Source organism: Natator depressus, chromosome 6, assembly GCF_965152275.1.
Source record: "Natator depressus isolate rNatDep1 chromosome 6, rNatDep2.hap1, whole genome shotgun sequence".
NCBI classification, from domain to species: domain Eukaryota; kingdom Metazoa; phylum Chordata; order Testudines; family Cheloniidae; genus Natator; species Natator depressus.
The window spans coordinates 68,520,682-68,534,833 of NC_134239.1; the positions used below are offsets into that span (position 1 = coordinate 68,520,682).

The following is a 14,152-nucleotide window of genomic DNA, read 5'->3' on the forward strand; positions in this document are numbered from 1 at the left end:
GCCATAATATTATACATGATGAAGAAAGGAAATGTGCAGCAGGTGAGCAGTTACTTCCCCCTCTGGCATCTCTCGCATTGCTGAGCACTATCAATTGCTATCCTAACAGGATAGAGCCCAGATTAGCAGCCAGAACAAGAGGGTAAAAGGCATAAGTCTATTCATCTCATCTGTGCCAAGCTTCCTCTTAAGAAATTTAAAATACCAATTCTCTTGAACAAGTCATCTAATATAATTGGGCTGACATGCAGATATAAACAAAAAAGCAAACAAGCAAGCAAGAAAACATGAGTCCTTTAGAATTCCCACAGTTATCTAGATTATTCTACATTTCATTCATTTGCCTTTTGAAGAGGAAAGAGCATGGAAACACAGACTTTGGTCCCATTTTACTAATTTACTGAATAGCTTAGCAGCATTAAAAGCCTCAGTATCTTAAACACAGCTCTGGTTCTCATGTCCCATGCAGGTAGCCTCCAAGAATCCCAAAGGGAAAGGAAGGAGGGTGCAGTAAATCAATTCTCAGTGTTCCTAGTCACCCATCAAAGCCTTAACTGTGGCTGAATACATTTTGTTCAATTTCACACATTAGCTGCAATCACATCTGACTGCAAATGGTGGGAGAAAAAAAGAGAAAAGGAAAGAGAGAAAGTTATCCAGACATTTGGGATTTTGTGATTATCTTACTGTTACTAACAATTTACTGACAGGCTTGAACGATGGCATGCAGCCACAGTACTGAGGCTTTGATAGATACAGAAAACAGAAAGTAAGAGAAGCACAGCTAGATGTTCTTTATCTTACAAAAACACAGATGTTCATGGCAATTCTAAAACAACGCCATATCTGTGCCAATTAAAGATTCTTTCTTAATATTTCCTTCCTGTTTTATTTTTAAGCTTGCTTTTTGGATGATCCAATGGCCAACTAAAAATACAGCTATACATTCCCACAGAATTTCATAATTATTCTACAACCATCAGAGTTTAAGAAGCAGAAGAAAAACAAACAAACTTACTTTTATGTTTCTGACTTTTGCCACTTTTTCATCAACTTCTACAACTATTCTTCCCCCTTCTGCATTCTCTCTGGAAACAACAGATAAAAAAATTCAGTTAAAATATGAAAAAGACTAAAGATTTGTATTAAATATTAGATTTATGGGCTTGCACTACTATAATTAAGAGCAACTTGTATGATTAATTCTAACACAGACAGACAATCCAGCTTATAAAAACTCCCTCATGGCAGCAAGAAATTATTGTAGCTCTGTAGTCTAGTGTCTTTACAGTCAGAAAAAGTAGCCAAGAGCACCAGACTCATGAAAAAGTTTCAGCACAAGTCTTAAAAACCACAACTAAGGAAATAAGTATTTTACACTGTTTGGAATTTAAATATGTAATAAAAGCTGAGCCAACCGTACTTTGAGAGAGATATTGCGCTATGTTTTATTTTTACCGTACAATCCCAAATTGACGGCGATGTCCAAAAGGTCATTTACATTACATTTCAGGACTTTTTTTGTCTCACGGGTTAGAATGCTTCATCAGGGAGAAACAGTTTAAATTGCTAGGGGTCAAACACGGCTGTTTGATACTCAAGGAAAACTCCCATTCACTTCAATGGGAGTTGTGTTCACGTACAGCCAACTTCTGCCATCCTTAAGTTACTACTACTGTAGAATTAAAAAGGTTGTGGGGGTTAGAGCGAAATCACCATTTCTGTGCACCTAGTAGGATTTCTCATTGAAGCGAAGGAGGTTCTTCTCATGTTGGTTCACAGTTCAGAGGTAGGGTATTGCGGAGCTGCGGGGGTTGGGGAAGAAATGGCCCACCTTGATTATCATACACATTGTAAGAAGAGTGATCACTTTAGATAAGCTATTACCAACAGGAGAGTGGGTTTGTTTGTTTTTTTTTGGGGGGGGGGGGGGGGCGGGAGAAAACCTGGATTTGTGCTGGAAATGGCCCACCTTGATTATCATACACATTGTAAGGAGAGTGATCACTTTAGATAAGCTATTACTAGCAGGAGAGTGGGGTGGGGGGAGAGAAAACCTATTGTAGTGATAAACACCCATTTTTTCATGATTTGTGTGTATAAAAACAAACATCTTCTGTATTTTCCACAGTATGCATCCAATGAAGTGAGCTGTAGCTCACGAAAGCTTATGCTCAAATAAATTGGTTAGTCTCTAAGGTGCCACAAGTCCTCCTTTTCTTTTTACCTCTACTCAAAAGATGTTCAGCCGTCTCCAGAGAACTATGTTAAGACTCAACCCGTTTTACCCTATTAACCAGCTATTCACCTAAATAATATGCCACTTGGAAACAACATTCAATAACAGGCAATAATTTGAGAACTGTGGAAGGACACAGGAACAGAAAAGCTAAATGCTACTTGTTTGTTCCCAGCTCTGTTTAAGATATGGTTGTTGGGTTTCTAGCAGTCTTAAGGACTAGAAGAACAAAGTTTGTTTAATGAAGGCCAACGGACCTGGCAGACAAAAATTAAAAACAGACCCAGAAATGAGGGGGTGAGACAGGGACATTCAGTTCTTCTGCATTCTGCCTCTAAGGGCTGTGTGGGGCACTTCAATCTTATCCTCCTGGCACCCCCTGCAGGTTGTTGACTTCACTAGGCAGGTCTTTAGTGGCTCAGCCCTCCAGCCCAGTCACATAGTCAACTATTAACCCCTTCCAGGGTTAACCAAGGTTCAAAGAAGAGCAGAGCTCCAGTAAAAAAAAGTCAAACCCCCTGGAGTTTTTGATAGATTGTTGAGGGCAGCATGGGGGCTCCGGGAGATTCTCTATGAGAATCTATGCCCTGACGAGGAGTATCGTGTGCCCTCGTTAGAGTCTTCAGCCCTGTCTCTGGGCCCTTTGAATCTAGCCCCTGTCTCAGGCTTTTAAACAAGCTGCACCCCCTTTCTGTGGTGGATTACAGTTCTCAGGTCCTCTCTCCCACAGCTGTAAGTGCAGCCTGTCACACACTGGTGGCCAGAGCAGAACCCCTACTTTGCCATCTAGCCTCAGTCACAAACTGAGCTGCTCACAGGCCCTGCAGATCCTTTTATCTGAGCCTGTTAGGCTCCAATTGGCTGCTTCTAGGCAGCCTCTCTAGGCAGGCCTGGAGACCCCGCCTTTGCTGTTCCTTTCCTGGGGCAGGGTGTGGTAGGACCACAGGGCCTCCAGGAGGAGGCCCATGAAGGACCTGGTACGCCTCGTCACAGTGAGGAGGACAGAAAAGCTATACAAACTATGCTTAGAGCAGGAGCTCCTCAGTTTTTTTCTGTGTGATTGTACTGTGCCCAGGACTACAGGACCCTAATCCTGACTGGGAACTGCTGCAATATAAATACGTAATCAAAATAATAAGTGAAATTCACTGTTCCCATTCCACATGGGTTGTATATAGCCCTAAGAACAGACAAATTCTCTAGTAAGCTGGAACCCATGACATACTCTCCCATACCAAAGCAACACTGTTTAGATAAAGCAGAAGTGATAATTTTACTCTTTCCAAATAAAGATTCTTCAAACTACAGTAAAGTATAAGAAAACAAAGAAAAAATGACAAAGGAGAAAATTCAAAATGAAAGCAGATTGCTTAAAGATTGCATACATAAAGTAGTGCCTTTCATTGGTGGGTAATTATCCCCATTCCACAGATGAAGAAACTGAAGTACAAATGCGTTAAGCCATCTTGTGCAAAGTTACATGGCAAGTCATTTGCAATCAGGAATAGAACTCAAGTTCATTTAACTCTAAATCCTCTTCTCTACCCACCACACAGTCTAATCCTATAAACATTTGCTAGATGATATGCTTCTATTTAGGCATAAGCTGATGAACATTGGTAAAGGAAGCATGCCTTATAGCTGAAGTATGGGAGGAACAAGCAAGAGATCTGTGTCACAACCTTAGACAAATCATTTCACTTCTCTATGCCTCAGTTTTTTCTCTTATCTATAAACTGAGACATAACACACAAGGATATTGCAACTCAATGTTTGTAAAGACTTTTCTGATCGTTGGAGGAAACGTACTACATGGAAGTACAAAATACTATTAATATAAGAGTTTCGAACAAATTTTTAAAACATTCTTTATATTTGCACTTTAAGGGCCATAGCCTAACTATTCTTGTGCAGGTTTCAGAGTAGCAGCCATGTTAGTCTGTATTCGCAAAAAGAAAAGGAGTACTTGTGGCACCTTAGAGACTAACAAATCTATTTGAGCAAAAGCTTTCATGAGCTTTTCGATGAAGTGAGCTGTAGCTCACGAAAGCTTATGCTCAAATAAATTTGTTAGTCTCTAAGGTGCCACAGGTACTCCTATTCTTGTGCAGTAATTCAGGGAAGTGATAGTTGGGGGCACAGGGAACCTCCCACACTTTGCAAACCAAACATCAGAAACCTGCACCTTATGCTCTCTGAGCACAAGACAATGTGGGGAAGACAAGCATCACACAGCATCAGACACACTAGAAATCCCAGAGAGGGAAGCAAGAGGCTCACATCACTTTCTTACCAACCATTCACTAGCCCAGTTCACCCTCTTTAAAAGGTGCAACTGTTGCATCGACTGCACATGCTCCCCCAGCACTCTGTCGAAGGAAAGCCTCTGGGAACTGTTGCAGGGCCCTTCTAACACAGATACAGCCTATGAAAACCATCTTCCAGCACCAAGTGTAAGTATTGGGAGACAAACTGAAAAAGAACAGCTCTCTCTATATTTTAGTTTACAGTTGATTTTTTAAAATCAGCTTAATGGGCAAAAAGTATTATAGTTAATTTGATGGAGGGAAATAACTTTAAAAATATTTACAGAAGATTGCACTACAAAACAAAGCAACCTGAGTAGTAAGTGTGTGCTTGAGATCAGCGCTTTCAGTATCAACACACCATGTCAAATAAAACCATACAACATGGATATATTAGTTACAGTAAGAACTGTTTACATAAAACTCTGTGATTCAAGTCTAATTGCCATCTGTTAGGGGTGGGCAAACTACAGCCTGCAGGCCACATCTGGTCCATCAGACCTTCTAATCCGGTCCTCAGCACCTGCTGATTGGGGGTTTGCCCTGCTCTGTGCAGCTCCCAGGAAGCAGCTGGCATGACCCCCCCCCCCCCCCCGGCTCCTAAGTAGTATGTAGAGGCATGGCCAAGTGGCTCTGCGCGCTGCCCTGTCCACAGGCGCTACCCCCGCAGCTCCCAGCCAATGGGAGCTGTGGGGGTGGCACCTGCCGACAGGGCAGCGCTTCTGTGTAGGAGCCAGAGGGGGGACATGCTTCCAGGAGCTGCTTGAGGTAAACGCCACCCTGAGCCTGCACCTCTGAGCCCCCCCACCAGGCACCCCAATCCTCTACCCCAGCCCTGATCTCCCTCCTGCCCTCTGAACCCCTCGATCCCAGCCCAGAGCCCCCTCTTGTACCCCAAACCCCTCATCCCCGGCCCCACCTGAGAGCCCGCACCCCCAGGCAAAGCCCTCACCATTCCCCGTGCCCCAACAACCTGTCCCATCCCTGATCCCCCTCCCACCCTCCAGAGCCCCCTCCTGCACCCCAAACTCCTCATCCTCAGCCCGACCTGAGCCCGCACACCCAGCCAGAACCTTCACACACACACCCCGTGCCCCAAGAGCCTGCCCCATCCCTGATCCTGCTCCTGCCCTCCAAACCCCTTGGTCCCAGCCCAGAGCACCCTCTTGCACCCCAAACCCATCATCCCCAGCCCAACCCCAGAGCCCACACCCTCAGCCGGAGCCCTCACCCCCCTCCCTCACACCCCAACCTCCTGCCCCAGCCTGGAGCCACCCCCTGTACCCTGAACTCATTTCTGGCCCCACCCCATAGCCCACACCCCCAACCAAAGCCCTCACCCCCTCTCACACCCCTACCCCCAATTTTGTGAGCATTCATGGCCCGCCATATAATTTCCATACCCTGATGTGGCCTTCAGGCCAAAGAGTTTGCCCACCCCTGTGTCAGACCAAACACCTGAATTTATTGATTCTGATAAGATCACAAGGAAAACATTTGCTTAACAAATCAGTAGGTAGAGTTCTGATAAGAAGATACAGGGGGAAAACCAAGACATACAGGGTCAAATTCTGCAGCAGTGTAAATGATAGTGTAAGTTAGCTAGAAAATAGCACAGTACTGTAACTTGCACTAGTCTGACATCCAGCACATGTGGAAAAGGGTTTATTTTACACACTGAGGACACAGAAAAGGGTGGGAGCAAGGCTAGAATAAGACACAGAGACTATAGGCTCATGTTTAAGCCTCCAGCTCCTACAGTTATGTAATTACATCAGACTCTCAGTTTTCATTTAAAAAAAAAAAGTATCTAGCCTCATGGAAATGGAAAAAAGCTTGAAAATGTGAACTGAGCATAATCAATGCAGTGATGTCTCCCTGTGCCTGTAGAGAGCATGAAATCATAGTTTTGAGAGGGGTGAGCTACGCCTTCCATCCACATGGGGTGTGAACTCCAAGATCCACTGCTTTAGCAGTCCCACCAAAACCACCTCAGCAGAAGACTCTGCCGCAGGAGAGACATGCAGCAGGCCTTACTCACCCAACTACCCCAGCAGCTGGGATAAATACAAAGAGCTTGTCTAAACAAATGCTTAGTTTGCAGAAGCTGGGGCATAAATCTACCCCGTCCCAGCTTGCTGCACACGAAGCGTCCATGTGGATCCTCCTGCCGCGCACTAAAAGTTCCATAGTGCACTTTGCTTTAAAATGGGAGTAGATTAAAGAGCATGAGGGCATGTTTAGTGCGCAGCAGCGTCCACCCAGACGTGAAAAATTTCACACCCTGTACAACATAAGCAAGCTGACCTAGAGACCACTGTAGACACCGCTAGGCTGATGGAGGAATTCTTCTGTTGACCTAGCAACTACCTCATTGATTTACTAATCCCTTCTGTCACTGTAGCCAGTGTCTATGCTACAGCCTGCAGCTGTGCCACTGTAGTGTTTACAGTATAGACATACCGTTAGTGGATGGCCAGCTAGCACAGGGTAGGTTTACACCCCAGCTTGCCACAAATGCATGGGTCATCACCCTTGTGATGCCCTTGTGGCCACACTCTTAGGCACCAACTACAGTGGAGCTAGCATGTCTGTCTACCTGTACTGGGACTTGCACCTCCCAGCTGCTGTGTAGACACACCTCAGGGGTGAAAGAGGGGATCCCTGATGCCACACTTGCTGCTCAAGAGGGAAGCAAGGGACCTGCTCCTACCCCAATACAGCAGAAAGGAGCCCCCAGGCTGATGCCCATTCTTCTCTGGGGAGGCATGTCTTCACTGAATAGTTTACCTGAGTCTGGGCACCCATGTAAGCCAAGCCCACCTGGAAGCATCCACATTGCAGAGCTGCCTGTTCTTGACACATACCTGTATAGGTGCATCCACATGGTGCTGCACTAGATGCTAGGATTTCTGAGGTGTGTCCCAGGATTCTAAGCACCTCACTAACTTGAGCTAATAGGAATGGTTTTGGAGTGTATAGTGGGAGTACTTGTCTGTTCTTCCCAAATACCTGGGTGGAAGTTTTCTTAGCCCACCGACACATTTAACTGAGGCACTTCTGGCTCTGCACGCTCCTCCCTTCTGTAGGTTCCAAAGAGTGCCAAGACAACAACCCAGCACAGGTTCTGGAATTATTCCTGCTTTTGTTTGCACTGTTATTGCACCAGGATGCAGAGACAGCATATGGGACACTATGGAGGGAATTTCAGCTGTAGTTTGTGACACTCAGAAGGCAGTAGTGGGTCTTGGTAAGGAGGAGATCATGCAGGCTGGATGCTGACATGGCAGTGGGGAAGACAGGGGATGCATGCTGCAATTATTGCAGATTCCTTACATTCAAACTGGTGCTTCTGGTGCAGGACAACTAGCACAGCATGGTGGGACTCATCATACAGACCTGGGATGACCAGCAGTGGCTTCAGAACTTCCTGATGTGGAAGGGTTGGGGCTAGCTCCTCATACAGCATTGGTGGCCTTCCTCATGTGGACACACAAACGAGGGAGGCCATACCAGTCCAGAAGCTATTTGCTATTGCCATCTGGAAACTGGCGACACCAGATTGCTACAGGTCTGTAGCTACTCAGTTTGATGGTAGCAAGTTAACGGTCAGTACTGCAGTAGTAGTGGAGGTTTGTGAGGCAATGACTGCTTTGGTCTACCCCCAGGTGTTGAACATACCTACTATGTGCCTGAAATAACAGTAGGATGACAGAGAATAGGGTTACCAAATTGCACTGGGACCACTGATGGCAGCCACGTGCCCATTGTTTGCCCACCATGAGGAGCACATGAATATGTCTATGCCAAAGGATACCACTCAAGCATTATGCAGGCCTTGGATGACCATAAAGGCAAAGTTTACGATCACCAGCGTTGGATGCACCAGCAGGGTGCATGATATCGCGGTGCTGAGACCACCTGGCATTTACTTGTTTGAACAGAAAGGGACCTTATTCTCTCCAAATGACATGCTTATCAACAGGGTGCTTGTGCCCACTGTTATTTTAGGAAATCCAACTACTGCCCTGGTTCATGAAGCCCTAGTCTGGTATCAGAGAACCTGGCAGAAGGTTTAACCGCGCACTGAGCACTTGCAGGATGGTGACAGTGTGCGCATTTGGCTGACGGCAAGACGGCATGGCCAACAAACCTGTTCGGATGCCAGTGTGCCCAGTGCCATTTGTATTATTGTGGTGTGCTGCACCCTGCACAACATCTGTGAGGCTAAAGGCGAGACCTTTCACCAGGATTCAATTCAAGACATTCCTGGTTTGCAAACTCAGTACAAGCAAACAGAAAGCATGCCTGTCATCTCTGGAGTTGGGTCAAAATGAGCAGGAGAAATAAATATTATGGTATGAATTTAAGATTTAATTAATTTAAAAAAAATTAAGGGCATGTTTGGGGGGGTTAAGGTAATCAGACCGGGGGCTTGTTACCAGCATTGGTTCTAACACTACATCAGACCTGGGAAGCTTTGGAGAATGTTAATTGTTTGGAGATCTCTGATGAAAAAGTTGTTCCCTCCAGTGACATAAGAACATAAGAATGGCCATACTGGGTCAGACCAAAGGTCCATGCAGCCCAGTATTCTGTCTACCGACAGTGGCCAACACCAGGTGCCCCAGAGGGAGTGAACCTAACAGGTAATGATCTAGTGATCTCTCTCCTGCCATCCATCTCCACCCTCTGACAAACCTGGTAGCTAATCAGCCTATCAATAGATGGAGAGAGCTGGTAAGCTACAGGAAACTCAGCAACTGTCTTGAATATCTCATGTATGAAAAATTCTCAAGCATCTTGTAGAGACGCTGATTTCAGATGCATCTTCCAAAATCATGTTTTTTGCTTTACTCATACCAGAAGGCATCCAGAACCCTGCTGTAATCCTCTGGCCAGCTAGCAGCATGCTAGGATGGCATCTTCTCTCACTGTGCAGCTGAGCTGCACTGAGCAGTGCAAAAGGGTCCAGGCCATGTGAAATGACGAGTTAAACACCAACCAGGTTTATATAAAGCAGTACGAGGGTAGCTGTGACACAGGCCCATTGGTGCCAACTGGCAAAGGGGTTACTGTTCCTCACAAGTAAGGACCTGACTTAGACCTGACAAAAACTCACTACACCTTATTAGTCACTACCACTTTAATGATATTTATCAATGAAAGGTAGCACATGATGTCTCTACTGAAAGCTTGTAATTTATAAATACTCATAATTATTGCGAGATGCATGTAAGGGTAATATTTAAGGAATAACAATTATATTGAAAGCTTTGCCTTATGGCCTTGGAATAAAAGTTTATCACCAAGGAATCATGTCTCAATGATGCTCCATTCAAGCAGGAAGGCATTGTCATCCCTTCCTGGTTAACCAGAGATGTAATATAAGGTTCAATTGTATTATCCTGGCCCCATCCCAGAACAGGCAATAGTAAAATATACAGACAAATCAGAGTATTGGGCCAAAAGAAATCTGATGAGGTTCAACAAGGACAAGTGCAGAGGCCTGCACTTAGGACGGAAGAATCCCATGCACCGCTACAGACTAGGGATCGAATGGCTAGGCAACAGTTCTGCAGAAAAGGACCTAGGGGTTACAGTGGACAAGAAGCTGGATATGAGTCAACAGTGTGCCCTTGTTGCCAAGAAGGCTAATGGCATTTTGGGCTGTATAAGTAGGGGCATTGCCACCAGATCAAGGGACGTGATTGCTCCCCTCTATTTGACATTGGTGAGGCCTCACCTGGAGTACTGTGTCCAGTTTTGGGCCCCACACTGCAAGAAGGATGTGGAAAAATTGGAAAGAGTCCAGAAGAGGGCAACGAAAATTATTAGGGGACTGGAACACGACTTATGAGGAGAGGCTGAGGGAACTGGGATTGTTTAGTCTGCGGAAGAGAAGAATGAGGGGGGATTTGATAGCTGCTTTCAACTACCTGAAAGGGGGTTCCAAAGAGGATGGCTCTAGTCTGTTCTCAGTGGTAGCAGACGACAGAACGAGGAGTAATGGTCTCAAGTTGCAGTGGGGGAGGTTTAGGTTGGATATTAGGAAAAACTTTCTCACTAGGAGGGTGGTGAAGCACTGGGATGCGTCACCTAGGGAGGTGGTGGAATCTCCTTCCTTTGAGGTTTTTCGGATCATGCTTGACTAAGCCCTGGCTGGAATGATTTAGTTGGGGAATTGGTCCTGCTTTGAGCAGGGGGTTGGACTAGATGACCTCCTGAGGTCCCTTCCAACCCTGATATTCTATGATTCTATTAAACCATCAAAGACAACTGCAACTAATCAAAACAACTTAAAAAAAAAAAAGGTAAAAAGTAACATTGTAACAGATGGGGGATCGCCCTGTCCCCAAATAAATACAAAAGACTGATTCACTATATCACAGGGTGGAGAAAGACACTCCGCATCCATTCACTGGGGCAACACCTTCTAGAGTGAGGGTGTTTCATGAAAGATTGGATCCTGGTTACTGGGAAAGAAGCCAGCTCTATAACAGACTGAACTCTGACAGGTGAACCTACTTTCTTAGACAGGAAAGGTAACTACCAATAAGTGTAGATCCCAGTTAACATTTTATAATTTTGTTTTGTATTGTAATAATTTCCATTACTCTCTCTTGTTTCTAGTGAAATTTTTATTCTTTCTTAAATAAGCCTTTTGTTTTATTGAAAATGCTCACAAGTGCAGTGGATTACACAGGAGTAGTGATTTAAGATAAAACTGGCAAACTGGAGTACGCTGCTCCTTTGGGAGCAGAGGATCTGGGATGTGTGTGAGTAGCCAGCGTCAGGGACTAGATATCACAGGGGAACAATTTAAGAGGACTGGGGTGCACTTTTTGTTAACTTGAAAGGCAAAGACAGGGCTGGCATAGCCTGGAGGAGAGTGCATGAGTGGATAACAGGCTGGTGGTGATAGGGAGCTGACACCCAGCTACCACAGGCAAGACTTCCTGTCACTGGAAATAGGGCGTAACAAGGTGATTCACAGCCCTGGGTACAAAAGCCATCACAGTAGTTTCCAGTGCATAGGAGGTGAATGGGAAGCAAGTAAGTAGAAGGGCTTGAAAACACAGGCCCAGAGAACTGTGGCATGGCTTTGGAGGACTATGGAAATCTGAGCTCTGCAATCCAGGCTTCAGCTGCAGCCACAATACAAAGTAGGCAGGTGAGGGTAGGGCTCACTTTACAGTGAAATCCAGGCTCTAAACTATACTCCAAGCTGGGCATGCTAAAAGTTGAGTTAAACCTGCAGTGAAGACAGTCTCAGAGTTTCTTCAAACTATCACTGCTACTATCACTCAAAGTTTGAGGGTAGGGCTTGAGGGTTGAGAGGTGATTCTGAGGCAGTCATGGGAGACCTATGTTATGCTATGCCTAACATAGGTGTGGACTTTTACTTTTCCCGGGGGGCGCTCCACCCCAAGGCCCCTTTCCCATTTCACCCCTCCCCCAAGGCCCTGTCCTCGCTCCATCTCTTCCCACCCCCACCTCGCTCCCTCCCCAAGGCCCTGTCCTCGCTCGGCCCTTCCCCCAAGGCCCACCCCACTCTGCTCCATCCCTGAGGGATCCCTGCCCACCTGCTGCTTGCTGGTCTTCACCTTCCCCCAAGCCTCTCCACGAGCCGCACTACTGATCAGCTGATCTGAGGCACCACCAAACAGCGGTAGCTGGTAGGTGCGGAGCACCCACTATTTTTTTCCCCGTAGGTGCTCCAGAGCACCCATGGAGTCGGCACCTATGAGGGCCCCAAATTGTCCTCATCTAGCCCTACCTATAGCAGAAAAGCAGCTAACAGGAAAATAAATAAGGTACAAGGGCTTGCTTTAAACACCCAATCATTGGCTGCTTTTCCTGCTACATATACATAAAGGGAGTTTTGCCAGTGACTTCAGTGGGACCAGAATTTCACCATGTGTGTTAACTGCACTCATTTTGTATCTGCATTGAACACTAAATCAGCACAATTTACACTTTATCCTTTACACCAATTTTCTATTCAATTTGCACCCCAATATATCAAACACTACTACAGAATTCAGCCAAAGTCTTCAACGGGAGATATACCCTCTTACACCCTGGTGCGGATTTTGCATGTACTAGTTTTCTGAGAGGATGTGATTTTAAATGCTGACAGTGAGCTAATTTACCATCCAAACAAGCACTCAAGTTATCCAGCATGCTGTATGTAAACATGGGAAAAAAACAAACTACAGGAAACTAACACAATACCCCGCCCACACAGTTTCTTTTTTCTTTACAAAAATTACCTTGAGGCAACGAATGCTGCATCTTTTAGGGCTTGTGTACACTGGCACTTTACAGCACTGCAACTTTCTCACTCAGGGGTGTGGGGGAAAAAAACAAAACAAACAAAAAACCACCCCTGAGCGCTGCAAGTTTCAGCGCTGTAACGTGCCAGTATAGACAGTGCACCAACGCTGGTAGCTGCACCCCCAGAGCTTGTAGCTGCGCCCCTCATGGAGGTGGTTTTCTTCCCAGCGCTATGCCGCGACTACACAAGCCATGCTAAAGCTCAACTCAAACTTTTGAAAACAGGATTTGAGGCACTTTTGAAAATTTTACCCAAAAATCTCTATGATACACCTTCCTCTAAACAAATGTGTTCTGAAGCTGTGAGACAGGGAGTCTTGTCTCAAGGCATGAAAACTCTGAACTAGTCGATTTAGATCCCAGAGGAGTTCACACCATTATTCCTGCACACAAACTTTTGTAGGATTGGGGTCTTTGTGAACAAAATGCAAAACACGTTTTATATGGCTACTGTCAATTAAATAAAATTTGTTGTGGTAGCCGTATTGGTCCCAGGATATTAAAAGAGACAAGGTGGGTGAGGCAATCTTTTATTGAACCAACTTCTACTGGTGAAAGGTGAAACCTTTAAGTATACTCAGATATCACAGAATAAGCTCAGAGGAGGAAATCAGGAATACATACTTTAACACATTTAAAACCACCTTTACTGAACAAGAATACTCCACCAGAAAAGTACATTGTATCGTGGACATGGAAGGGCCACCCAAATACCCTGAAAGAACCTGCTTCGATATGGGAATAAAAAGCCTCCCAACTGCACACCCCTCGTTGTCATCTACCATCCTACATTGGAACCCATATGGGGTATCATCAAAACAACTACAACCCATACTCAGTGGGGACCACACCTTGAGATATCTTTCCCAAACCCCCTCTTCTAGCTTTCCAACAACCCCCCAGCCTCGCCAAGCTCATCATCAGACGCGAGCTCCTCTAAGACCAGGACTCACCAACTCAAAGTGGTACCAGAACCTGCCATAACAGAGGCAAAACCTGTAAACATATCTTCACTGCAACAATGATCAGCACCCCCCAAAACATACCTTTCAAGATCCATTGATTCTACACATGCCAATCACAACATGTTGTGTGCCTCATCCAGTGCACTGAATGCCCCAATAACAAATATGTGGGTGAAACCAGACAAGAACTACACTTTCGAATGAACTCACAGAAAAATGATAAAGAACAAAAGCATCACATCACCCATGGATGAACACTTTTCACAAAACGATCACTGCATATTTGACCTCTCAGTTCTCAA

The 14,152-nt window shown here is 45.3% G+C and overlaps 1 protein-coding gene across 1 annotated transcript in view; it reads right to left on the reverse strand.

Moving 5' to 3' along the window:
• Positions 1-14,152, reverse strand: part of STARD9 (StAR related lipid transfer domain containing 9) — a 200,271-nt gene that overhangs the window by 173,210 nt on the left and 12,909 nt on the right. The window contains exon 2 of the mRNA XM_074955639.1: positions 1,019-1,088. Within this exon, the coding sequence (XP_074811740.1) occupies positions 1,019-1,088 (70 nt within the window). The remainder of the gene's footprint in view (positions 1-1,018; positions 1,089-14,152) is intronic.